The following is a 26,222-nucleotide window of genomic DNA, read 5'->3' as shown; positions in this document are numbered from 1 at the left end:
GGACACATTCTTCAAAAACATTTTGGAAACTGCCAAACATGTGACAGATAGATACACCAATAGAAAGAAAGGGAATTTCAAGTGCAACATGTGCAATTATTGCTCTTTTATATTGGAAACTCCTGAAGTATTTAGATTGAACAACAGGAGCATATTGATTCATGGGCATTTTCATTTTTGTAGTACCAACGTGGTCTATTTCGCCAAGTGTATTCAGTGTCCAATTTTTTATATTGGGAAAACTAGTAGACAGCTTAAAAACAGGATGGCTGAATAATTTGTTGGATATTAAGCATGGTAAACCCACTAATGCCCTTAGTAGACACATTCATGACCATAAAGATCACAAGTTTACATTTTTAGTCATTCAACAGATAGTGAAAGATGTACAAGGAAGAACCTTAGATATTCATTTGGATATTTGTGAGCTTAAGTGGCAGTTGCAACTGACTGCAACTGAATATCCAGGAATTAATGAAATGACAGCTATTTCATGTATTTTAAAATTGAAAAACATTGTAGGTTAAATGTTGACATTATATATTAACTATTTATAATATTTTCATTTTATTGAGATACATGCTACCTTCTAATAAAAAGACTATGCATTTCTAGCATTTTATATATTTATTTGTGTGTTTTTAAATCTTGTGTGAATATTTAATTGATTACTAAATGCTAATTGTGTTTTTATATGAAAAGGCTTGGTGGGCCAGTTATTCTTTGTTCTGAAGAAGTCCTTGTAAGAAGGAAGAAAGCGCTCAACATTGTGAATAAAGTGTGGATTTTTTCCAGTTGTGCTGAGTCCTGGTTTGTGGTTCCTGTGTTTGTTCTACCTTTGTACTCAGTACTATAATCGATGACCAGCTAAAATTTGACATCCACATACAACATTGCATTAAAAAACAAATCAAAAATTGGGTTTTCTCTATAGAAATAAAAAAATCCTAGATCCTAATTCCAAACCCATTCTAGCGCAAGCCGTCCTCCATCCTTTCCTTCTTTACAACACTCCTATCCTTACCCATCTCCAGCCATCCCTACTAACCAAACAAACCTATAACAACATAGCCAGATTTGTCCATAACTAACCATAGAAATCACATCGTCTTGCCCTGAAACAACTTCAATGGTTTGAATTCCCCCAGCTCCTGCTTCTTTCCCAGCTGCAGCTGACACATTCCCTACCAAATAAATCTTTATCCTGTTCCTCTCTTTCTTCCATAGCATTCCCTTATATCCCAGCTCGCTCACTTCATAGCTCTGACCAGACCCTTCTAGATATCTATAAATAAAATAAAAATATTGGCAAACTCCTTTACAGAAATTCAGTGTCCCAAGCTTAGAATAGGCTACCCCCTAACATTTGTAAAATTAATAGTAGCATCTGCTGCAAAACTGAAGTCAAAAATTACTTCCTGAACTCAAGATCCTGTCCTTGTCATAATCCTCCATGATTTCAATTACCACTCCAGCTTACTTCCCCCACTTCTAAATTTCAGAACTTGTTGTTTTAATCTGTTGAAAATTCAATATTAGTATTATACTTCCATGTAAACAATATGCTCATATTGTTTCTGTTTCCTCACATTGTATATTTTATTTTTATGAGTTGAACATTGTATTTGTATGTATCGTAACCTTTATTTTCATTGCTCTCCCACAGATTTGTACTTATGCTTACAGTCACATTTTTCTTCACTGCATATATATCTTGATTTGTTGTTTCTTTTTATCTCATTTTTCTTCTCTACATTGCATTGTTAATTTTTATATTCTTTGATTATAGGTCCATAGGTGTGTACTAGGCTAACGGCCCTGGAGCCTTTACAAGCCTAGCCCATAGGATTACCCAATCATTGTGCCACCCGACCTTCGTTCCCAGTGCCTCTGTCGAGTAGAGCCACTGGAGTTAACCCCCCTAGGTGAATTTTCTATTTCCCATCCATTCATCAAGATATCTGTTGAAGAGGGCCAGTGAGGTGCTCTGCTTGACATGCATGGGAAGTCTATTCCATAGCATGGGCAGTCTCTGGGTTATGAACCTGTCTCTCCAGCTTGTTCTGTTGATTGTGGTAATGAGGTTGAGGTCTCTGGAGCATGTGGTGAGGAGAGTTTGGGATTTCTTTAGATGTAGCATTTCTAACAGAGCTTGGTCAGACATGGCTTTGTAAGTCAAGCAGAGATCACATCTAAGTAGGCGATATTAGATAGAGAATAGTTGGAGTTTTTTTGAGTCTGTCCATATAGGACAAGTGTTTAAGGCCTAGAAGCCACTTTGTGAGGTACTTATGTGGCCCCTTCAGTTGTTGTCGATGTCTAGTGAGGTACATGCCAAATGGGGAATTGCACTCAATGACTGGCCTAAAAAGGGAAGAGTAGAGGGAAACAATGACCTCTTTCTTCCTGGATGCAAAACCCTTAGTAATGAGATGTGCCATGTAAAGGAACTTTCTGACCACAGTGGCAATGTGGTGGTCAAAAGAGAGGTTGCTGTTAACCTGTGTTCCCAGATCTCTGTGTTCAGTGAACTACCATCAATGTGGTAATTCATGGGAACCGGGTTTTTCCCAAGGGAGATGACAACACATTTTTTGGCATTGAGCTTAAGGCCATGGTGCCATGGTTCTGACACCAGTTGTTGGTCTCATTGAGGCCTTTCTGTAGGATGTCAACATCACTTGGGAGTTAATAATAGCTCCCAACTTGCAATCGTCTGTGAACTTTGTCAGCCAAAGTCCCTTTGTGTTGGCCTGGACTTCAGGGAAGAAGATACCAAACAGGAGAGGACCCAGGACATAACTCTATGGGACTCCACTCGTGACTGGTTGGCAGTCTGACTTGGAGTCAGCTAATTTGATGCTGTGGGTTCTATCTGTGAGCCAGTTTGCAACCCACCTAGTGAAATAGGGATTGATGCCTAGCTTAGTGAGTTTTTCTATGATTCCTGAGTGGGGAATGGCATCAAAGGCCTTAGCCAGATCGAGGTAGGCTGCATGAACCAACTTGCCTTCATCTACAGCTCTGGTGACTGACTCAAAGAATTCGACCAAGTTGAACAGGTGTGATCTACCCTTCAAAAAACCAAACTGAATGGGATCCAGAGTTTGGAGATTCCCTATATCCTTGTTTATTACGTCCATGATGATGTGTTCCATACCTTTGTATATCAGACTTGTCAGGCTATTGGGGCAATAGTTCCCAGGGTCTATAGTAGCTCCTCCTTTGTGGAGAGGGATGACTGTAGCAGTGCGTCATTCAGTATGGACAAAGCCTGAGGTGAGGCTGTGATTGAACAGAGCACATAGGTGAGGTGCCAGTTCACTTAGTAGTTCATGTAGAACACAGCCAGGGATATTGTCAGGTCCCATAGAAGCTGTATTCTTGGCCTTGGGCAGTGCTGTTTTTATCTGTGCATCAGTAATACTGGGTGCTTGGCAATCTATTGGTACTGTGATTAATCTTTTGGGGAGGGAGAGGGGTAAAGTTGGCACTGAAGCTGTCAGCCAGTATATTGGCAATATCTGTCTCTTGGTATGGGAAGTACCATTGTGCATTAGCTCAGCGCAAACCTGGGTATTGCCATGATGATTTTTACATAGCTATAGAAGGCCTTGTGGTTGACTTTACTAGCTGGTGCAATTCTATTTTCATAGCTAGCTTTAGTGGTTTTGAAGAGGTATCTCAACTTTTTGTTGAGGCTGATTAGGGAGTTTTCCCAGGCTTGGGACTTCACCTTATTCCACATCAGTTTCCTCCTTCTGCTGTAGAGTTTGTTTATGGCAGGTATACATTTTCTAGTATGTAATCTCCTGTTAATTATGTATCCTGGAGCTTTTCTCCTTGAGTCTCCACTGAAAACGGGTCCTATGGCTCAGCTGGACTAACTCGGTTAACAAATGCCAAATAAATAAATAAATATGAATGATTTGATGTCTAAATACATGATGGGTTGTGTTCTAAATCATTATATCTTACTATAATAGTTTATCGTCATTACCACAATAAGTAACATGTGCAGCCTGCCAGTTAATTTATTAGTGGTGTTACATCCCACAAATGTGTTTTAGTGGGTAAAAGTGTTGAAGAATTACTGTAACATTTTAGCTACTTTAAAGACAGAAGGCCAAAAATTAGTTTAGTATATACAAAAATACCCCTCATTCTGAAGCATGTTTTAGAAAAAATAATGATCTTTTTTAAAATCGATGGATTAGTTAGTTTCTTATTTATGTTTTATTCTTTTACAACTGACCTCAGGCAACTAGCCTTTCCTTTATTAAATTGATTTGTTCATCATCCATTTGTCAAAAGATTTTCATATTGTAGTAGTTCGCTTATGTTGAATTTGGATTGCAATATGTTCTTTGGACTTTTTGTGTTCATAACAGACCACAGTTCCTAACTTAATTTACATATGTGACATTTAAATGGTAATGTGGATCTTCGAACCAGAAGGTATTGTTAATATGAAGGGAGGACTATATAGGTGTATGCAGTACACTAGTGAAACATAGCAAATAGAAGTAACCAGCGGCACTTATTTTGACTGCAGCAGAAAAGAAGGTGGATTCATAGTTGAAGAATCAGTGCAGATTATGTATGAGCTCTTAGAAATAATTGTGGCTTGTACATTCTAAGGATATCGTCATCTGACATTAATAAAATGGACATGGCAGGCTCATACAGAGGTTCCCATGTTACACATAAGAGCTTTTTGACTATCAGTATGTATTACTTGTTTGGTTTTCCTGTCTCTGTTAGCAATATGGATCTTATCTTATTTAGTATACTATACCATTAACTCCAAAAGTTTGCTTAGCATAAAGATCAAATCAGTCAAACAAAGGGGTCACAGCGTCCACGAAACAGTTCACAGCAAATCATGCAGAGTACTCATCATGATTATGCCTTTCTAAAAAGTCATCACTAAAATGCCTTAAGCTAATATTTGGTATAGACAGGACAGGGACAGATATATGTATGTCTGGGGTGTAGGCCTCAATGGTTGTTCTTAATAAGACAGTGGTAATGTAGCTGGAATCCTCATATTAGAAAATCATATTGATGCCACAACAGTGATGTCTGGACAGATTTGGGTTACGTTAACTCCAGAATATATTAGGGTTGGGGTCCACCAGTTATTAATTTATTTATGCACATATGCAAATAAACTGCTCTTTTCAGACTACTGTTTTATTAGCTGACAATTCAAGTAAGTGCCAAATAATTATTCTGTTTATGTATGACCTCCCAGTATTACAATATGCAATATTCTGAGACCAGATATCTAAATAGACGGTGCTGTTTTTCTTTTTTTTTTTTTTTTTAGCCTGTGAGGGCAGCACTCCCCTCACTAACACAAAAAAAAAAAAATGCTAAAGAAAAAATACTGCTGTTCAAATTTCTTACTCAGTCTTAGAATTCCATAATTCATAATTGCAAGTTTATTATGGCGCCATGTTATAACTGCATTCTATATAGTAAACAGGAACAGCAGCAGCCAAATGGCAAAATGTGTTATCCAAGGCAAACAAATAAGTAAAACACCAATAAAACCAGCAGAAGACCAAGTCTTTTAGTATAAAAACTCTTTTAATCACTATTCGTCAGAACAAATTCATCAGAAAAACAAGGAGCAACCATTAACTCACTGTTTAAATACTAAAATCATTATTAAGCTGAAACCAATCAAGCCTATCTAACAAGTTACAATTAAAGTGAACTACACCACTCATCAAGTAAAAAAGAGCTTGTTAAATACATATAAAAAATATATGTGTGAAACACAAGTGTTATTTAATATTTATTGTTCTGTTTTTTAAAAAATATTTAATGTTGACTGTGTCGTTCAAACCAGGATGCATATAAGAGGCAAGTCTAAGTTGGCACTCTGCCACTTTTTCTTCAGCTACACACTTAAAATCACCACCCCGATGCTTTTGTTAACTAACTCCAGCATAGAAAATGTAAACTTCTTCCAATTTGTACACACTAAATGCTCCAAAATAAGTGCGCATCATATATAGACTGTGCATGTATACTTAACTTCACAACAGGGTTTATTTATTTCAGAAGCAGCATAGCCTATTTGTTTTTAAGACAGCATAAGTATTGCAGTAGTTATTTTTCTATATAAATATCTCTGCAATGACATGGAAAGGAGTTAATATGCTTCAGGGAATATTATTAAGTCATTAATTGCATGAATTTATATCACTTTTACAAAAAGTGGTAAAGCTTTGCTCCCAGACGGCAGAGTCTTTTTCCCATGCCGGCATTTCCGTGTCGAAGATTCAGAAAGGAAAATGTAAAAATGTGAATATTTTAGACCTGGAGCTTTCTTGGAAGCATCAAGTACATATTCATCCCATCTTTTAAATTCCCTACCTTATGGGGAATGTTCTAGGTCTAGAGGGATATGCTGAGATGATGCTGAATTTCATAGTGTGGCAAATATATTGGGGCAACTACTTCATACCAGGGGTTTTACAGAGCAGGACAATAATGAAAGACAAAATAATGGGGCAAGACTGTTGCCCTGGGGATTATGCAAACACTACAATGTAGAAGTAGCTGAGAAGCATTGGAAACATGAACCACAAAGCATTATAGAAAATCATGAAGTGTATATCACTTGGAATCACCCATTAACAACAAGCTCAAAAAATAGATGCAAGAAAACCAGATATAGTAGTCTATGAAAAAAAGACAAGAGTAGCATTGATCGTTGAAACTGCTACACCCAGTGATTATAATGTCTTGCATACAGTGAGACACAGGGTCATAAAATATCAATCAGGATCTGCAGACAGAAATGAAGCCAATGTGAAAGAATAATACCCAGAAAGTTCAAGTAGTTGTAGGAAGAATGAGTCTAATAAAAAATAGTTTACAGTTGTATTTAGATATGCTACCAATACATGTAACCCCATATGAATTATGGAAGGAGGCAACTCTGGGCAGGTTTGGGGGTGCTGAGAAGAGCATTCTTGCTAACATCGCAGACTGCAACAGTACTAATTACCTGAACTCTAATTGTACCCTAACTTATGAATGGGGTACTTTCCCATCATGGTATTATAAACCCCAAAAGACTTGAAAAAATGAAACCAGGAGAAATTATTTGCTTTTCAGAGGAAACTGGAAAGGATATCAGGTGAAAAAAATATTTTTTTTTCTAAAGAAAGGAAGGAAAGATGTTAAGAAGGAAGAAAAGCATTTTAGGACTTGGCATACCCCCTGTATAAAGGGGTAACGGACATTTTGAGGCTGCACTGGTATATTAATGAAGTCAGATGAAACCTTGGGACACTTGAATTTAAAGATTTCTTATGGAAACTCCCTAAATATAGGAGACCACATTCTCCATACAAATATGAAAAAGCAGAGATAAATGATGGAACAATGTAAACAATGTAAACATTGATCAACTTGTAAATATATGGACAGCAGATTTGATATTCTTAATTTTATTTTACATTTGTTTACCGGGAAAGTCAGACTGGACACAGGTCTTTTTTAGGCGGAGGCCCGGGGAGAAAAGGTCCACATACATTATCAAACATTAACAATTGACAATTATGTACACATAAGACATTTTGATAAACATCATAACAACATTATTACAGTAGGACAGTACTAAACATAAATCTTAGATACATTCACATTTTTAGGAATATCATGCAGTTTACAGGGTACCAATCTAAGGATATAATACAAGTTGTCATAAAAAGAGTGATGAGAATTTAGTGACAGCAGTAGAGAACAAGAAAAAAGTACATTTGTAGGGAAGCAAAGTGTAGAGAGGGGGGGGATTGGTAATAGAGCAGTAGGAAGAATAAATATAAATTGGGGTTAAAACAGATACAGAGCTAAGATGTGCTGAGAGAGAGGGAGTAGGTAGAGTACTAATAATAGGTAAAAGACTAATCCGGGTCATCACAGTTACAGAGCAAGAATGCAAGAGGTGGGATTTTACGGCTGTTTTACAGTAAGCAGTGGAAATTGAAGCAGCGATGTTAGGGGGAAGGCTATTCCAGTGTTCAGCAATAATGTAGCTATAGAGAGACATACCTGCAGAATTACTGGCTTTGGTCACATCTAAAAGGAGTTTTTGATTAATGGGCTGAGCTTCAGATTCCCATAGAATAATAATTGTTACCAGAGGGCTCCGTTGTATGTTATGAGATGTCCTTGTAATAAATATTACACAGGACAGATGCTAAGACTGGTTAGGAAATGTATATAGGAGCATATTATGAATATAAGAAATGTTTTGTCTACAAGAACTATAACACTGCACTTCTCAGAACAACGTAATCATGATCTTGAATAATGAACTCTCTTTATTATGCATTTTTGTTATTCCCATGAGTTGTTTTTGAATGTAGCTGAAGTTTTTTTTGAAGAAAGAAGCATTGTTTATATTTTCATATAATACCTTTCAACCTAATGCTTTAAATAGTGAATACTTAATGAGGTACTTATTATGGATATATTGTATATGCATTTTGATGAATGTGTATAATTAAAATCTTTGAATTAGTGTTAGGTTTGTGAGTTTTCTCTTTTGAAGCTGAAATGTATGAGTCCATAAGTGTGAGGGTTTTGATTAAGAGTTCCACTTTAATTAATTAATTTATTTATTTATTAATTAACTAATCAGTTTTGAAATGGTATATTTTCATTGGTGTGATTTAATTAGTATGTGTTTTCAAATCAAGATATTTCTGAATGTATTTAGAATTTAAGAAGGCTGAATGCTGAAGTGCTAGTTCTTTTTAACTATTTTAATAACTTTTGTTGTTTTTAGTGAAGCTGCATTAGCAATGTGAGAAACAAACAAGACCTGGTAATTAAACTCACATAGCCCTGTAACTAGGTCATTGGGGGGAGATTATGAGACACGAGGATACAGAATAGGTACTGAAACAGCCTTTCTATACAAAATGTATACATGCAGAATTTTCAAACAAAATTATTCTGATGTCTCAGAAAGCATGGATAAAAGGGATCCAAGCTGTTCATAACACTTTGTGAGATGATAGTAGGGATTCTATGCATATGCCTGTTTCTGAGATTAGATATTTGAAGTTTACATTTATTAAGGCTGGAGCACTAAGTAATGAACAGATTTTGTAAAAACAGACAATAAGATTCTATATGTGAAGGATGTAACCTTAATTCTCAGTAAGACTGAATCAGTAGTAGAAATTATGTGGGTGGTATTAAAACTGAAAAGGTGTGTGTGTGTGTGTGTGTGTGTGTGTGTGTGTGTGTGTGTGTGTGTGTGTGTGTGTGTGTGTGTGTGTGTGTGTGTTTTGTATTTCAGGTTGAATTCCTGTGTTCAGTAAATAATGGACAATAAAAGAAAGTTGCTAAAATGTTCACAGTCTCCAAAGCCTATAAACAGTACTTGAAACAGAATTTTTGCTAAATTCAATCTCATATGAATAGAGAAGCAGGTATATCTCAAGAAAAGAGTTATTTTGGAGAGGGTTATCAGTGTAATGTCTATCTGGCATATGGCTTGATAGTAGCCAACACATGGCTCAGAAAGACAGAAAGTCACAGAAAGTCACAAATATCACATACAAGAGTGGCCAACATGCAATTCAGGTAGACTTCCTTTTTAGTAAGGAAAAGGCAATAAGGCAGAATCTGCAATTGGAAAATCAGCCCCAGCGAAACAGTCAGCCCACAGTGTAAACTACTGGTTGTTACAATCAGCTGCAAGCAGTGGTCAGAGAAATGCTGTAAGGTCAACAGAGACCAGGCTGAAGACCTAGAAGTTGACCGAAGAGAAAGCACAGCAGTTCAAGGAAATACTCAGGGTTCTAGCACCACAAGAAAACAAGAAGAATTACGATGCTTCAGACAGAATATGTGAAGACTACAGAACAGATATGCGGCTGAGCCAGGCATGGAGATATGGAAATAATGATGGCTGATGGTGTAATGCAGAAGTCTAGGAAGTCATAAAAAGAAATAAGGAGTGCAGGAAAAAGTGGGAGATAGAAAACATCGACCAGGCTAGGAAGGAATACTGTTTGACTAACAAAGAGGCTTAGAAAGTAGTTGCAATAGCAAAGAACAAGGCCTTAGAGGCACTCTACCATCATTTGGAAGTGACTTAATAGATGGCACAAATAAACTATATTAGCTTGCAAGGCAAAGACAAAAAGATAAAGAAGATAGTCAGACACCATTCATAAAGGATGACAGCAACAACCTACTCATGAGTCCACAGGACATCCAAGAAAGATTGAAGAAGTGCTATCATCAGTTTCTGAATGCAGAAAACTCCAGAAAAGCTGTTCAAACCTCTCAACTGTACAGATTTTCGCAGAATATCCAGATTTTTGCCTCATATTTTTTGTTCATTTTTCATAAAATTGTGGTTTTCTGACAAATTAGTGGCAACTCATTAAAGATTGAAGTTAGAAAATAATGACAGACATTTGAATTTCAGACTTCATACCCTTCAGAAAATACATGCTATTGGAAAACCTGTTATCGTATCAACTTTCTATCACTTTTATTTATGGCTTTGTCTAGATTTCTTGCTCTAAGAGGTTGAGAGGTATGGCTGTACTAGCCCAAACACAGTCTACAATGAGAGAAGAGGAGTATCCCACCCTAGAAGAAGTAAGAACAGCACTAAGGAAAATGAAGTCAGTGAAAGCAGCAGGCTCAGAAGAAGTCACAGCAGATAAGATAAAGGTACTGGGAGACATAGGAGAAACATGGTGCCTGAGGATACTCATAACAGTATGGACAAAAATTGTATCCTAGGTAACTGCAGAATAAGCATACTAGTGCCAGTGTTCAAGCACAAGGGGGACATTCACAACAGTGTGCAGAACAGAGGTATCAAACTCCTGTCACATTGCATGAAAGTTCTGAAGTGGGTGACTGATAAACAAATATGCAGAGCATTTCACACAGAGCTAATCAGAGGAAGGGCACTGAGCAAAACTCTGATCTGTGATATATAACATTAAGTATCCTGTTTTTTGCTTATTTTTACTAGTTATTGCTTATTATAGATAGTTATAGCACTTTTATTGACTGCTGCATACTTTTTACTGTATTTTATAGCTATAAACTAATCTGGACTAAAATTGACTGCCTCACAGGGCCCGATAAAAAAAGGTTTTTACTGTCACACTGTTTGTAAATATTTTCTAGGTAGTTTCACTGTGTGTGAGGTATTAACTGGAATTTTTCTCCATTTGTTAAACATCTGTTTGTGTTTGTTTGTTCTGATTTTCTGCCAAGGACTGTATCATATAACTGATTTTTTTGCAGTTAAAAGCATTCTCTAGAGTTTCCTTCCTCCTTTATCTGTTTAAAACTTTCATTTAAAGGCTCACTGCTGTTTTTTTTTCTGTGATAAACATTTCTGTAGTGTTTTTCTGCCTAAGTAGTAGCTGTAGCATTGTCCATATTCAGGTTTATGTTCTCGTAGGATTGCCAGCTTTCATTGTGGCTAAAACTGGACTAAGGTCACACCCCTCACATCACCCATAACCACCCATTCTCACCCCCTCTCCCATCCATGCTCCACCCATTTTGTGATATCACCATGACATCAGCTGAGGGGAATGCCCTCTTTTTCTGTTCCAGATGCCTACTTTTCAGCTGATTTCTCCCCAGTTGCCATAAACATTGTTCAAAACTCTCAGTGTGCATACTGTCTTCTGCTTTACTTCTACAGTGATTACAGATATTTGGATTTAAATTAAAACATTTATTTCAAATTTTATAGTACAAATCACTGAAACACATTTGCTAAACAAAGCAATACAGTCTCACAATGAAAACAGACTTAGCATTAAAACTACAGTGCCTTTAAATCTTACATTCACTGAAACAGCATTGCACATTGTTTTCCCACGTTTAGGATGATAATATTTTAAAATCTTCTAAGAAATGACACAGTATTAACAACAATCATATCTTACATCAATAACACAGACCTGAAAATGTATAGCATGGTCTGAAAATACATGTTTAGTATAAAACAATATATGACACAATTGGTCTTGCAGCTTTTGAAAAATCAACCTATGCCTTTTATAGAAAGCTGCAGAGCATATGCTTAATGTGAACAACTAGTGGATGGTCAGAAAACTAGCAGGATAATCAGTTTACACAGCTTTGCTATACCAATCTCAGCTCTGTATGTCACAAATAATTAACCACAGCTGACCCTCGTTTATAGAGCATTATATCAAAAGGCACGTTAGTAATAGTAACAGGTGAGATACTATGGCAACAGGTAAGTTTGCCATATTTTATCATTCTAAAATATTTTAACCACATTCAACAGTTTTAAAAGCATAATTCTAAAGGATTTGCTCCTGTTTTGTTTGTCTTTCAGCTTTTCCCAGTTAGGGGTTGCCACAGCATAACTCCAGTCCGCTAATGATTGGCAGTAGATTTTTTATGGGTGCCGAGGTGCCAGCTCAATGCCCATCCTTCAACGAAGACACGCCCATTCTAGGCATGTCTTTTGAAAGCCACTCGACCATGGAGAGGACATGCAGACTCCACACAGAAGGTGCTCCAGCCGAGAATCGAACGGGAGAACCTCTTGCTGTGAGGCAACAACGCTACCGCTGCACTACCTCGGCTAAAGGATTTGCTCCTGTAAATATACCAAATACAACAGTAAGAGTAGTATATTAATGAATGTGATAGGTTAGAGAACACAAGGACAGGACATCCATTATAAAAAGCAGTAGATAGAGAAGGGTTAGAAAAAGGGTAAAGAATGAAATGAAAAGGCCAGTAAAAAAGAAGGCAGCAGATAGCTGAATTACAAGCCTGTTAGTGTGTCAGAGTCTGAAGATATTAGGCAGGATAGTATGCTAAACATAAAACACAATAGCTACTCAGAAACAGATGTAATTTAAAATTCAAATCAGAAACAATACAGTAGCTACATAATTCAAATGCAGTTCAGAATAAATTCCAATTGGGCAATAGTATCAAACAGATCAAATATCACTTGTAAAATGCACAGTGAATAAGCGTTACTTTAAACATGATATAAACATTTGCAATATTAAAGACTGGGCAGCAGTTTTCCACATTAAAGATCAACAAAAATGCAGTCAGATATATGCAGAAATAAAAATGCTATATACAAAGGTAACAGAGCAAGCAGGTGGGTTATTATAGGACTAATTAGATGAATCTGCCTTTACACCGAGACTCCCACAACTACTAACTGCTATGTTTTTCTCAAAAAGAATACTCCATAGTAGTACACAACAACTAACATCACACGTTCTTGTAGATTGTCTCAGTTGCTCTCCTTTTCATAGCAGCAGCAGCCTCACTCACACACCCGCCTTTCTGATTTTGTCCAACCATTCATTGTTGTGGTCTGCTGCGAAGTCTAAACTCCAAATGTCTTCTGGAGACTGGAATTCAAATTCCACTGCACGGAAGATGAAGATAGAAGTCATGTAAACAATTTCAGCTTCTTCTGCTTCTCCTCTTGCTATCAGATGCAAAGCGCATTCTTAAAGTAGAACGCCCTTAAAAAAAAAAGTTGTTTTTTTTTAATTAAATGAAAAGATTTTATTTTTTCAGAACAAGCAAAGACAGTCGCCATTTTCTAGACAGTGTCCCTTATTTCTGGACAGTCCAGAGTCAGGTAATGTCTCTAATTATAGCCAAAAAGCACACTGGGACCACAGGCAATAAGGAGGAGAGAGAGAGAGTAAAGATGGCACGGGAGAAATCCTTGAGACTGTGGCAGTGGCACAAAACCAGGACTTCACGTGTCAGGTTTTAAATGAAATTTGTAACCAGACAATTTGTTAGAAAACTGGACAGTCCAGTCAAAAAATGGACAGCTGGCAACCCTAATGTTCTGGGCCTAGTTGTTTGTTTGCAGAGGCTGTGTGTCTGATCACATGTTCCAGGCCATCTTAGTTTAGCAAAAGACATTTTACATTTCCGTGAGAGTGTAGTGTTTATGGTCATTGGCTGATTGGGGTTAGTTGGACTATGGCTTGGAGTAAGCACCTCATTGGTTCTTTTGAGCTTTTTTTAAAAGTTCTTTCAGGCTTCAACTTTCTGCTACTTAAGAGGTTACCTTGTGAGTATTTCTGCCATTTCACACAGAGCTAATCAGAGGAAGGGCACTGAGCAAAACTCTGATCTGTGAAATATAACATTAAGTAAGTAGAAAGTAAGAAAAGAGATGAACAGTTCAGATTTGGATCAGGATGCAGCATAACTGACTCAATATTTGCAGTGAGACAGATAGTTGAGAAGAAGCTAGAGATGAGGAAAGAATCTGACTGGACTTTCCTAGACTTTGGAGAAAGCATATGACAAGGTCCCAAGAGAATTGATTTGGGCAGTCCTACGGTGGTAAAAAGAAAAAAAAATGCACCAGAATAACACACAGCAAATTTTTATTCACAAAAAAACAAAGATGGTGAGCGCTTTCGCAACTAACGTTGCTTCATCAGACAACACTGAAAGACAGCCAAATGCTTAAATAGGTACATAAAATACCAATCAAGAAATTAGTTAAAATTAACCAATAATATGATGGTATCAATGAGCATCAAACTTCTTACTCTGGCTGCTAAAACAATGTATAAAAAATCATTAGAATCAGAATCACAATACAAAATGCATGTAAAAAATATATATATATCAAAAAATAAATAAAAACAAAGCAAGAATAAAAGCATAAATATATGAGCATTTTATGTACTTTATATAGAAGTTACTATATAACCTAAACAACTAAAAGAACCATCTTAAATCTAAATAGCTAAAAGCCAACTATGGCTTGGATTAATGCTTAAGGTGTCTGGCCTTTAAAAAAAGGGATCAAAGTGGTCGTGGCATTCAGGCCAGGATACTTCTCAGCATTAAGCTTTAAAATCCATTTCTGTTCATGCACCTCTGTCATGTTTTCTATATCACCACCTCTGGGGTTCCTGTGAATATGTTGCAAAACAAAGAACCTAAAGGAATCGGAACTACCACTGGACATAGCATGGTTAGCTAATGCATTAGATGGTTTACTATTTTTAATATCTCTTACATGCTCTAAGATGCAATCTTTGAGCATTCTGTTAGTTTTTCCTACATAAAAAGCAGGACATTGTTGACAGAAACAAAAGTAAACCACATCCGTGGTTCTACAATCTGTATATTGGTTGGAGTATAATTCTTACTGTAAATGAACTGACATGCACTGCAATTCCTGCATGGAAAAGTTCCACAATGAGCACTACTAAGAATTTTGCGTGCTTCACCATGACAAAGATGCTGCTTGAGTGATTTATTATTTTTAAAACTAAAAATAGGAAACTGTCCGACCTTATCAATAAGGCCAGGCACTTCCTGTAACAAAAACCAATGCTTCTTAACTATATCTATATATTGATTGATGTTACTAGAAAACTGAAACACCACTCTAAAATCATTACTAGTTGTGGCAGTATGTCTTGTATCAGGAATGGCATTCTCAGCATTAAGGTAGGGTTTACACCTAGTACCTCTCAACTTCCAGGCATCAGACATAGTCTGATCAATATCTAAAACAGAGTACCCCCTATCCAAAACTCAGTCTTCAAATTATTTAATGCAACTACTGCATCTTCATCCCTGCTATGCAACCGCAGCGTTCTAAAGACCTGACCCTTCAGCACATTCCTAGGAACGTGTCTAGGGTGCATACTGGATTTATGCAACAATGTATTCCTCCTAGTTGGTTTAAAATAAATATTACTACAGAAACAATTCAGGTCAGATTTACTAACTTTAACATCAAGAACACTGATGTCTGTAGCAGAGCTATGATATGTGAACCTCAGAAAATCAGTTGTTGAATGCAAATAATCAAGAAACTGAACTATATCAAAACCAGAGCCTCTCCACAGCATAAAAATGTCATCTACAAAACGGACATACCAAAGTATTTGTCCAAAATATGGATTACTAGTAGACAAAACATTTTGCTCTTTCCAGCTAACCACAGCTAAGTTGGCGTAGCTATTGGCACAAGCAGTGCCCATAACCATGCCAGCTTTCTGCAGAAAAAACTGCTCCTGAAACATAACAATGTTGTTCTCCAAAATTATCTCCAATAGACTACAAATTAACTGTATCTTTGTGTTGGTCAGATATCTGTTCGCAGTAAGAAAATACCTAATACTATCGACACCCCAAGAGTTAGGTATACTAGTGAACAAGGATTCTATATCCAATGTAACAAGGAGAAAATCCTTGTTAATGTCAATGCTTTCCATTCTATCATATAACTGTTGTAAAAACATCTTAGCATCCTTCAAAATTGTGTGACAATTTTCCAGAAAGCCATGTAAACTCTCCTCTACATAAATAGAGAGAGGTTCAGTGCACCACCCAGTGCCTGAAACAATAGGGTGCATGGGTGGAGATGACAAGTTCTTATGAATTTTAGGTAAACCGTACACCCTAGGAACAAGAGGTTTGTGCACATTAAAGTATTTAAAAAGTGAATCATCAATTAGGTTTGTGATCAATAAATCAACTATCAAGAAGGAAACTTTATCTATAATTGCATTGACAGTAGGTTTAGAGATACATTGATACATCTGAGTGTCAAATAAAAGTTTCTCCATTTGTGTAACATATAGATCCTTGTCCATTAGAATTATACCGCTTCCTTTATCTGCTTGTTTAATAATTAATGAATGTAAATTTTGTAACTCTTGCAAAGCTCTATGTTCATCAACTGTTAAATTGTAAAATGACAAACTAGTATCAGATGAAGCATTCAAATCTCTAAAGGCAATTTCACATACATCAATAAACCGTTGAATACCTATTGGTATAGCTGGAATCAAAGTACTAGGTTGTTTATATATACAGGCCTGATTGCCTGAACTTGTTAAATCTGTAGGAAACAGACATTTCAATGAAAGACTTCTACCCAGTAATCTTAAGTCTTTTAGCATTTCTGCAGGATCAGCTCTCCTAGCAGGAATAAAGGACAGTCCTTTATTTAGTAGACTAAGTTGTTCTCCATTTAATTTAAAAGAAGAAATGTTAACAACTAGACCTGAGGTTACATACGTCTCTTCTTGGATTGATGGACTACTCCATCCACATATTGGTTTTTGCATGTCTTGCCGTTGTGTGTAAAACTCTTGGAATGAGTTCTGTAGGGCAGAGCTGCCATCAATGAGTAGTCACCCTTCTTCGCCCTGTCTAAATAAACACTGGCATCTTTGTTAACTTCTAGCCCTCGAGTGTCATTGCCTGTAGAGGTACTAGAAGTTGGTGGCATTACTGTTGATGCATATGAGGGGCGCGTAGTATTAACAGGCTTATCGATGGTAATAGGAGCTACAAAACTGCCAGCCTATGGTGGTTCAAAGTCCCAGAAACATTGATTGAATTATTGCAAGCTATGTACAAGGATCCAATAACTCAAATACGATCACTGTTTGGTCTCATAGACAGGTTCCCAGTGGGACTGGGTGTGCACCAGGGTTCAGCTCCGAGCCCACTGCTGTTCATACTGGTGATGGACTACATCAGCAAACAGGTTAGAGGGGACACATCAACACATTTGCTGTATGCAGACAATGTAGCACCACAGGCAGACTCTGAGCAAGAAATTCAGCAAATAATAGGGGTATGGAATGCAAAACTGAAGACACACAGGACGAAAATGAATACACATATTACAGTTGTAATGGCAGCAAATGGAGGAAATCAGAAGAAGCTGAGAATTGGAATATAAGGGAAAATAGTGGAACAGGTTAACAGCTTCAAGTATCCTGGAGGAGTAGTTGAGAAGGGAAGACTGAATAAGGAAGTCAAAACCATAATCAGAGGGGATACAGCCAAGTGGGTTAGATGTAGTACATAACAGAAGAATGCCAAAGAACTGAAAAGTAAGGTATACAAAACAGTGCTGCGACTACTACTACTGTATGGTATGGCAATTGAGGGAGTGAAGGCAGAGTAGCTGAAAAAGCTAGAGGTGATGGAGAGGAAGTGCCCATGATGGGTGGTAGGATGCACACTGTGGGACAGACAAAGAAATGAGGACATAAAAGCAGAAGCCACAGTAGATCCAACTGCAGAAAAGGTCAAAGAGAACAGATTACAGTGGTCCAGGCACATGTGCAGAAAAGTAGAAGACAATCTGTGAAAGCAGATTTGGTACAAAGATAAAGAAGGCAAGAGGAAACAAGGGTACCCAGCAGCAAGGAGGTGGATGACTTGTGTGAGAGAAGACCTGCAACAGTCAGGCATGAGTGTTGAAGATGGCAGGACAGTGACATTGACTAGAGAGAGATGGTGAAAGTTGACACACTACCCAAACCCCACATAGAAAAATGGGGAAAGGGGGGGGTGCTGAAGATGATGATGGTGATGTTTAGCGGTGTGAAATAAATATCCAGAAGAGGTAGCAATGGCAAAAATATATATCCTTGACAGTACACAATATATGAACAAAAAGAATATGACTTAGAAAGAAAATATGACATTGGGTTTTAATTAAAACATAGTGAGTTTGCAACTGAAATAAAAATCTAAATCTACAAACTAATCCTTATTTACATCATATGTCTGTATGTATGCACACAATCCATTAATGCACCTCAGAAGAAACATATTTACAAAAATGCTTTGGTCTTTTCAGATATTAAGGACTTGTACAATGAATAAATGTTATAAATTATATTTTTTATCCGAGATGGTTACAAATTTTCAATTTTTTCCTCTCTGTCTTACTATCTATACAGTTGTCCATTACCAGGATCTACTGGAGTTGTGTTTTATAAAGATGGCGATGGCCTTCAGGCACAGGTTTCCATGAAGCTATTCAAATTTACTAGCTATTCAATGGTTTACTTGCACTTTTCATTTGCCCTCTGCAGTGGAACATGTGTTCCGGTAAGCAATTGCTAATTTACACATACAGGCATTATTGATAGTTTTAAAGTGATATTATAATTGGTCTTTCTACATTTTTGATATCAGTAGATAAAAGGATTTTATTTGAACAAATGCAAACAAATCATAATAATGCAACATAACAATGAAATGAAAAATAAATAAATAGAAAAGCACTGTTGAATGCCAAAAATGTAAATAAAAGCAAAACATTTGTAATGGAGTAGATTTCCCAGTTCTGTACTTGATAACATCAGTGTTAATTATATTCTATAACATATTTAATAGATTCTTATGACCATTCCACAGTTATAGCCCATGAAAACCAAGATTAGGATGTTAAACTGTTTGTTCAAGTCGTGACGGTGTGACCTTAAAATTCTGAGGGCAGAAAACAAAATAAATTTGAAACTGCTGCATCTAAGAGAATTTCCCCATCTCTAAGGTACAGCAGTCTTGGCTACGTGGGGGTAAAGTAACATTTAATGCTTAATAATGAGCTGCAGTATCCACTATCATTTGTGCAGAAACATGTTTAATTTTTGAGATGTCACCATGTATTTACTGTGTAGCATGACTTTTTTAATTTCATTTAAGTCATACTTTAGGGAAATTGTTTTATAATGCAATATATAATATGGTTTAGTAAGTCCAGGTCTTTAATTTATGAATGCAAATTTAACTAGATGTGGGAGAAAGAAACTTGATTTCATGCTTGTAAACTATCACTGTGATAATAATGTTTTTGGCAGAAAGTCAGTACAAGAGTATTACTCACACACACACGCACATGCACACACGCACACACACACACACACACACACACACACACACACACACACACACACACACACACACACACACACACACACACACATATGCTAGTTAGAACTTTTCATTTTAAACTGAACTTCATGATGGAAGTTCCCAGTGTGTCATAATGTAAATGTACTGCACTACATAGTTTAAAACAATGTGTAGCTGCAGTATTGTTATCTGACCAACAATTTAGTCATTTTTGTCAGAATTCCAGTGATCCCTCAATGACTTATCATGATATACAGAGCCTGATCATGGTCAAATTAGGCCTTAGGCTGGGTAATGGATCAGGACTCCCAAACAGTACCCACTCCCCGAGTTATTCCAATGTCCCATTACTTGGCTGTTTCTCTCCAGATTCCATAAACGCTGTTTAAACCTGCCCGTGTTCATAGTATTTTCATCTTTACTTCAACAATGATTAGGGATACTTAAAACTTGTATTTTAAATTTTATAGCACAAGCACTGATAGTCATTGGATAAACAAACCACTACTGTCTCACACTGAAAACAGACTCTGCATGAACAGTATGCTTCTCTGTCCTTGAAACTCACTTTCAAAGAAAAAGTACTGGTCAGCTGTGGATTGTTTGCCTTTGGGCTGTCTTCAAATCATAGGCCCTTTGCACAAATTTTAGTTAGGACCATGCATTCATGCATGTGTTCTTTGATGCACCATCCTGATTGTATTAAATTCTATTTCTTGCATAATATAGCACCACATGTTAGAGTGTTTTTTTTTTTAATTTGTATGTTACAACATTTTCCAGTAAGCAATTAAGCAAAATGTATGAACCAATAATGACAAAATTACCCATTACAGAACATTTCAACCACAAAAGACCACTCAAACTTCTGTCATTACAATCCACCAATATACACAATCTCTGCAGAAGTAAAAGTCACCTGAATAATTTCACATTAAAGATAGCTATAACTAATGAAGAAGTTGCTGCTGGTAAACAAATTTACATTTCAGTGTTGCATGTACAAATTTAGTGCCTGCTGTGCTTGAAGAATAAATTGTCCATGTTACATTAAAAATGGTAAGCTGGTAATATTGCAGTAGGGAATCATTGTCAAACCAGCAACAAGTTCATAGTTTCTAGGCATCTCATCCAAATGAGGACACACTGAGGACTATATTACCTCAATCCACCTTTAAAGGGCACTACAATATGAGCACTCCATCTACAGGGTGTGGGACTAGAGCCACAGCCTTTTGCATCAAAAGCAAGTGTACTACCCATTGTGCTACAAACATTGCTTTCAAATGAACACTGATGAGGGACATTTGCTAAACAAAACAGTTACACAATTAAAACAAACTTAGCATAAGCAACTGTAATCTACTCTTCCCTTAAAATTCAAGATTCTTTGAAAATGCACAAAACCTCAGCATTATTTAAAAATTCACCAAAACTCAGCATTCTTTGAAAATGTACAGAAACTCAACAGTGCTTGAAAATGCAATGGAACTCAACATTCTCAGAAAATGTACAGAAACTCAACAGTCATTGAAAATGCATTAGAACTTAACATTCTTTGAATATGCACAGAAACTCAGTCATTGAAAATGCACCTGCTAATGACAGTTTGGTAGCTGGTGTAGAGGATTCAGGCTCCAGTTTCCTGTAATCAAGGTACAGAGATTGAGCCTGAACAAGTTAACCAACATACCACCCCTAACTGGGGCATTACACACACACACACACACACACACACACACACACACACACACACACACACACACACACACACACACACACATCTAACTAACCCATTCTGTTCCTTTGTACAAAATCCTGTGCTCATTTCTCCAACAGAAAGGCAATTAAAGTCCAAATCACAAACACTGTGCTCCAATGTTGTTTAAATGTGCATTTATCTTTTAGTACAATCCACACAGATGCTACTAAGGTCATTCTCTGCATGTGTCCTTAAAGAAGAAAAGTAAGTCTGTGTTCTAAAACATGAAATACAGATTTTGTGACAGCTCCAGCCAGTAGGCAACCTCCAAACCAGTGGCACTAGGCAACTGCCTAAGTTGCCTAGTGTTGAATCCAGCTATGATGATATAGATAATTAATCACTGTCATCTGAGCACTTTTTTATCAGATTTTCACATTCTTCAAATTTTCTGATCTAGAAACCAAACATGTACTAATGAGGCATGCTTCACCATATAAGTCTTAATCTAATTTTGGTTTAGCAAACTGATGGTCCACAGAATAAGAAATTACTTGGCAAACAGACAGACAGTGTAAATTGGAAATGATCAGCTGTATTCACAGTCCAGAGATAACAACACATCTAATACGAAGTCCAAGATTTTCTTCGTTTCTCTTATTTGTGGTTGTTAGTCAGTTGCCCCATATACTCATATTTATAGACATAGGACAGGATTCAGTAAAAAAGGATAACATGGCCACACTGTGACAAACAGTGTGAGTGAAATAGTGGGATGTGACCCACAGAAAAATATATATGCATAAGAAAAAAAATAAAAACCCCTGCCAGAGCTAAGGTATTATAAGCAAAATCACTAACCATCACACTGAAATGTAGTTTGTACTTTGGTAGGGCATGTGACCCAGGCCCATCAGCAGCAAGTTATGTACATGTCACTATCCATTCACACACATACAGTGAAGGGCTGCTCTCATACAACACATGCACAACTGAGACTGCAAACAAGGGCTACATTGCAAAGCACCTAATGCATTTATATTATAAATGAGATTGAAATTAGATAACAGAATAGCCAGAAAAAGGGCAGAACAAGCAGAGGTGTGTACTATATTTAATGGCAAGTAAAAGCTCCACAGGTAAAAGATTTAGGGAAGCTATTTTTTTAGAGGGATAGGCACTCTTTTTGCAATATGTAGAGAAGAAGGGTAGAGGTAGCTGTAAGCAGGGGGATACTGTGTGTGTGTAGGAAGGTAAAGGGATGGCAGGAGGAGCAGACACACAAGCTATAACATATACAAAGCCTGGGAGAATAGGTGTTGATGAAAAGAGGTGGGAGGTTGCAAAGGAGGACCACAAATAAAGAGATGATAGATGAATGTGGCGATGAATATTGGACAACAAATTATGGAGCAGGTGGGACACACAAAGAAGGTGAACACCAAGATGAGAAATAAGGAAGGAGGAGTGAGTACCACCTGTCAAGCTGCAACTGCAGTAAACCCAACTCTGTGTCTGTAATCATGCCTTAGCCTAGCCAGTGGTGGTCTGGTGGCCAAGGCCATGCAAGCTATGTGACTATACCAATTATACAAGGATGTGCTCCTGGATGCTATTGCAGATTGTCCATTCAGTGATCCACTTCTGTCCACTTCAACCTAGGTAGATTCTGGAGGATTACGTATAAGGTCCCCAAAGTGCCACTACCTAATAAGGATCCTACAACCCTCAGAAGCAGCAATAGAGGCTTCTTGAGAACCCTCCTCATTGCCTCTGACAGGATGATCTGCATGACCCAGCAAAAACACTGGCCTGTAGACTGCTGGGGACCCTCCAGTTGTTCATAGGTTTATAGGTTAACACTAGGTAATTGATCCAGAGGAACATTTATAACCTAGCCACAAGATCCTAAATCATAAATAAACGCAGACTTGAATAATTATTACCCAGATGCAATCCACTTTAATGCCATAGTTGAGTCCCCAAACACCATGGTCATCTTGCAAAAGGGCCTTACTGACACTGATGCCTGGTGCCAGAGCCGTGGCCTCAAGCTCAACACCAAAAATTGCATCGTCAACCCCTTTGGTAAAAACTCTGTACCCATGGACTATCATATAGGTGGCAGCCTACTTAACGCCCAAGGCTTGATAAGAGACCTCATGACTCTAGTTGACAGGAGCTCTCCTTTGATAATCACATAACCACAGTAGTCAGAAATCCTTTTACGTGGCACATCTCATTATGAATGGGTTCTCATCCAGGAAAAAGGAAGTTATTGCCCCCCTGTACTCGTCTCTCATCAGACCTATTATAGAGTACAACACCCCATTTGGAAGGTACCTTACAAGACATCTGCAGCAGCTGGAAAGGTCACAAAAATACCTCGCAAAGAGGATTATGGGACTCAAACAGTTACCCTATGCTGACTGCCTCAAAAAACACTGGCTTTACTCCAAAGCATATCACCTACTCTGAGGTGATCTCTGATACAAAGCTATGTCAAACCCTGAGCTGCTGGACATGCTACACCTAAAGAAATCCCAATCCCTCAGAGCCCACGCTCTAGAGAACTAAACCTCATCACCACAATTAACAGAACATGCTGGAGGGATAGATTCCTGTCCCAGAGACTTCCCATACTCTGGAACAAGCTACCTATCTATGTCAAGCAGAGTTTGTCACTAGCACTCTTCAAGAAAAATCTTGATGAGTGGATGGGTAATAGCAAATTCACCCTGGGAATCACTTTGGTGGCCCTGCTAGACAGGGGCGCAGGTGAATAGCATCCATGGGTGGAGTAAGCCAGGAAACCTTGTTGGCTAGGCTTAAAAAATCCCTAGGGCCGATAGCCCAGTACCTACCTATGAACCTATAAACCTATGAGGGACTGAAAGGCAGACACAGGGTGCATTTAGTACCTAACTTTGACTCCCTTAAATGAGGACATGGTGAACCAGACCTAGAATGTATTTACAGTTGCCCATCCATTCATTCAGGATGCTCTTAAACAGAGTCAGGGAACTATTTTAGTTTACATTGAAAGGAATTCTATTCCATACACAAAGGATTCTCTGGGAGAAATCTCTAGCTCACTAACAAGACCTATCTATAGTTGGTGGAAATTTAGATTTCTTCAGTTGGTGTTTAGGATGTTATTTGTTTGGCGGATGTGCAAGAGGTCACACTGGACTGGATCCTTTTAAACTCTATAGGACAAACTGATCCTCTGTTAAGAGTCTTTAGGGAACAGAAAAGAGAGAGAGAGAGACAGAGAAAATACTTTAAGGTGATTTGTGTAACTCAAGGAAGACATGCCATTTATTGTCTTTGTGAAAAAATGCTATGGTGTCTCAAGCTGAGTTATAACTTTACAGAAATAGATTCCAAAGGGGGGATTATACTCTATATGAGTCTGATAAGGGAAGTCTAGAAAGGGACAAAAAACTTATCGGTGCTTTGAAGATATACTTCTGGTGATCAGTATGGCCTGATAAAATATTTCCAAATGACATGTGGATACACAGTAATCAAAGGATAGATCATTATCAATGACAGTGCCCAGTTCCCTGATAAATAAGTCAGCTTTCAAAGGGATATCACTTATGAGGCATGTAAATAGGTGCCCTTGTTTGCTTAAGGACACAATGCTGTATTTCTTGGCATTTAGTTTAAGGCCATGGTCCAGGCACCATTTCTGGTGTGTGTTAAGCCTTCTGGATAATCTGGAAGTCAGATAAGAAGTTTATGACCACTCAGAGTTTTCAGTCATCTGCAAAGATAGTCATCCACAGGCTCTTAGTTTCAGCCTTGACACAGAGAAATGGTCAAGCAGACATGGCTCTCGTACCAGTCTTTGTTGGACACCACTAGTAACTACTCTTTTCAATGAGAGTTTACCACCAACACTAATCAATTGGGTTGTGTTAGTAAGCCACTTAGCTGTCCAGTGGGTAACATAGAGGCTTACATTTAGTTTTTATTTAACTTATCAATAATGCTAAGATATGGAATGGTATCAAAGGCCTTTGCCAAGGTTGAATGAAATATGTTCTAATTTGACATGTCCAAGACAACAGTGACCACTTCAAAGAAGTTCAACAAGTTCAGAAGGGAAGGTCTGCTTTTAAAAACCCAAACTCTCTTGGTTCTAAGGGTTGTAGACTGTCTATGTCCTTGTTAATAAATGTCATAATGATGGGTTCCATTTCTTTGCAGATAAAGCTGATGAGGCATTTAAGTTTGTATTTCTCAGGGTCAGTAGTAAGTCTTTCCTTGTGGTGTGGGAAGACAACAGCAGTTCTCAATACTTGTGATATGATGTGAAGAGTCTGAGATGAAATAGGTAAGTAGGGAGTCTATGAAATAGTGTCTGGTACTTTCAAGGAGGCAAACTAGCACATTATCAGAATTCAATCAGCTAGTTTTTTGGTCTTGGATAGAGTACTTACTAAGAAAGGGGTGGCATGGGCATTTTAATTGTTGTGGAAAGATAGGTGGGATGGATGAGAAAAGTTGTTACTTTAGTCAACAAATATGTTGCCTGTGTCCTCAGGTAAAGAGTATATTTTGTTGTTATGTACTAGCTAAAAGCAACACAGGGCATTCGTTTTTAGGTTTCTGACACAGCTGAATAAGACTTTGCAATTGTCTTTATCATTTGTGTGAATTTTCAGTTCATACTTAGTTTTGAGGATTTGATTTTGCTTCTCTGATGAACGTTTTGAGTTCTCCTCTGTACACATTTGAACTAAAAGTTATGGGGCTTGCCTTG

At 37.5% G+C, this 26,222-nt stretch overlaps 1 protein-coding gene across 1 annotated transcript in view; it reads left to right on the top strand.

Moving 5' to 3' along the window:
• The window catches only part of LOC122814042 (uromodulin-like), a 233,410-nt gene that overhangs the window by 139,764 nt on the left and 67,424 nt on the right, over positions 1–26,222 (top strand). Inside the window, exon 4 of the mRNA XM_044086645.1 lies at positions 18,789–18,939. Coding sequence (XP_043942580.1) covers positions 18,789–18,939 — 151 coding nt within the window. The remainder of the gene's footprint in view (positions 1–18,788; positions 18,940–26,222) is intronic.

This window comes from Protopterus annectens, chromosome 1.part1, assembly GCF_019279795.1.
Source record: "Protopterus annectens isolate FY-2018-M chromosome 1.part1, PAN1.0, whole genome shotgun sequence".
Taxonomy (NCBI): Eukaryota; Metazoa; Chordata; order Ceratodontiformes; family Protopteridae; genus Protopterus; species Protopterus annectens.
Note: the sequence above shows the minus strand (reverse complement) of the source record. Positions and strands in the feature narration are given on the sequence as shown.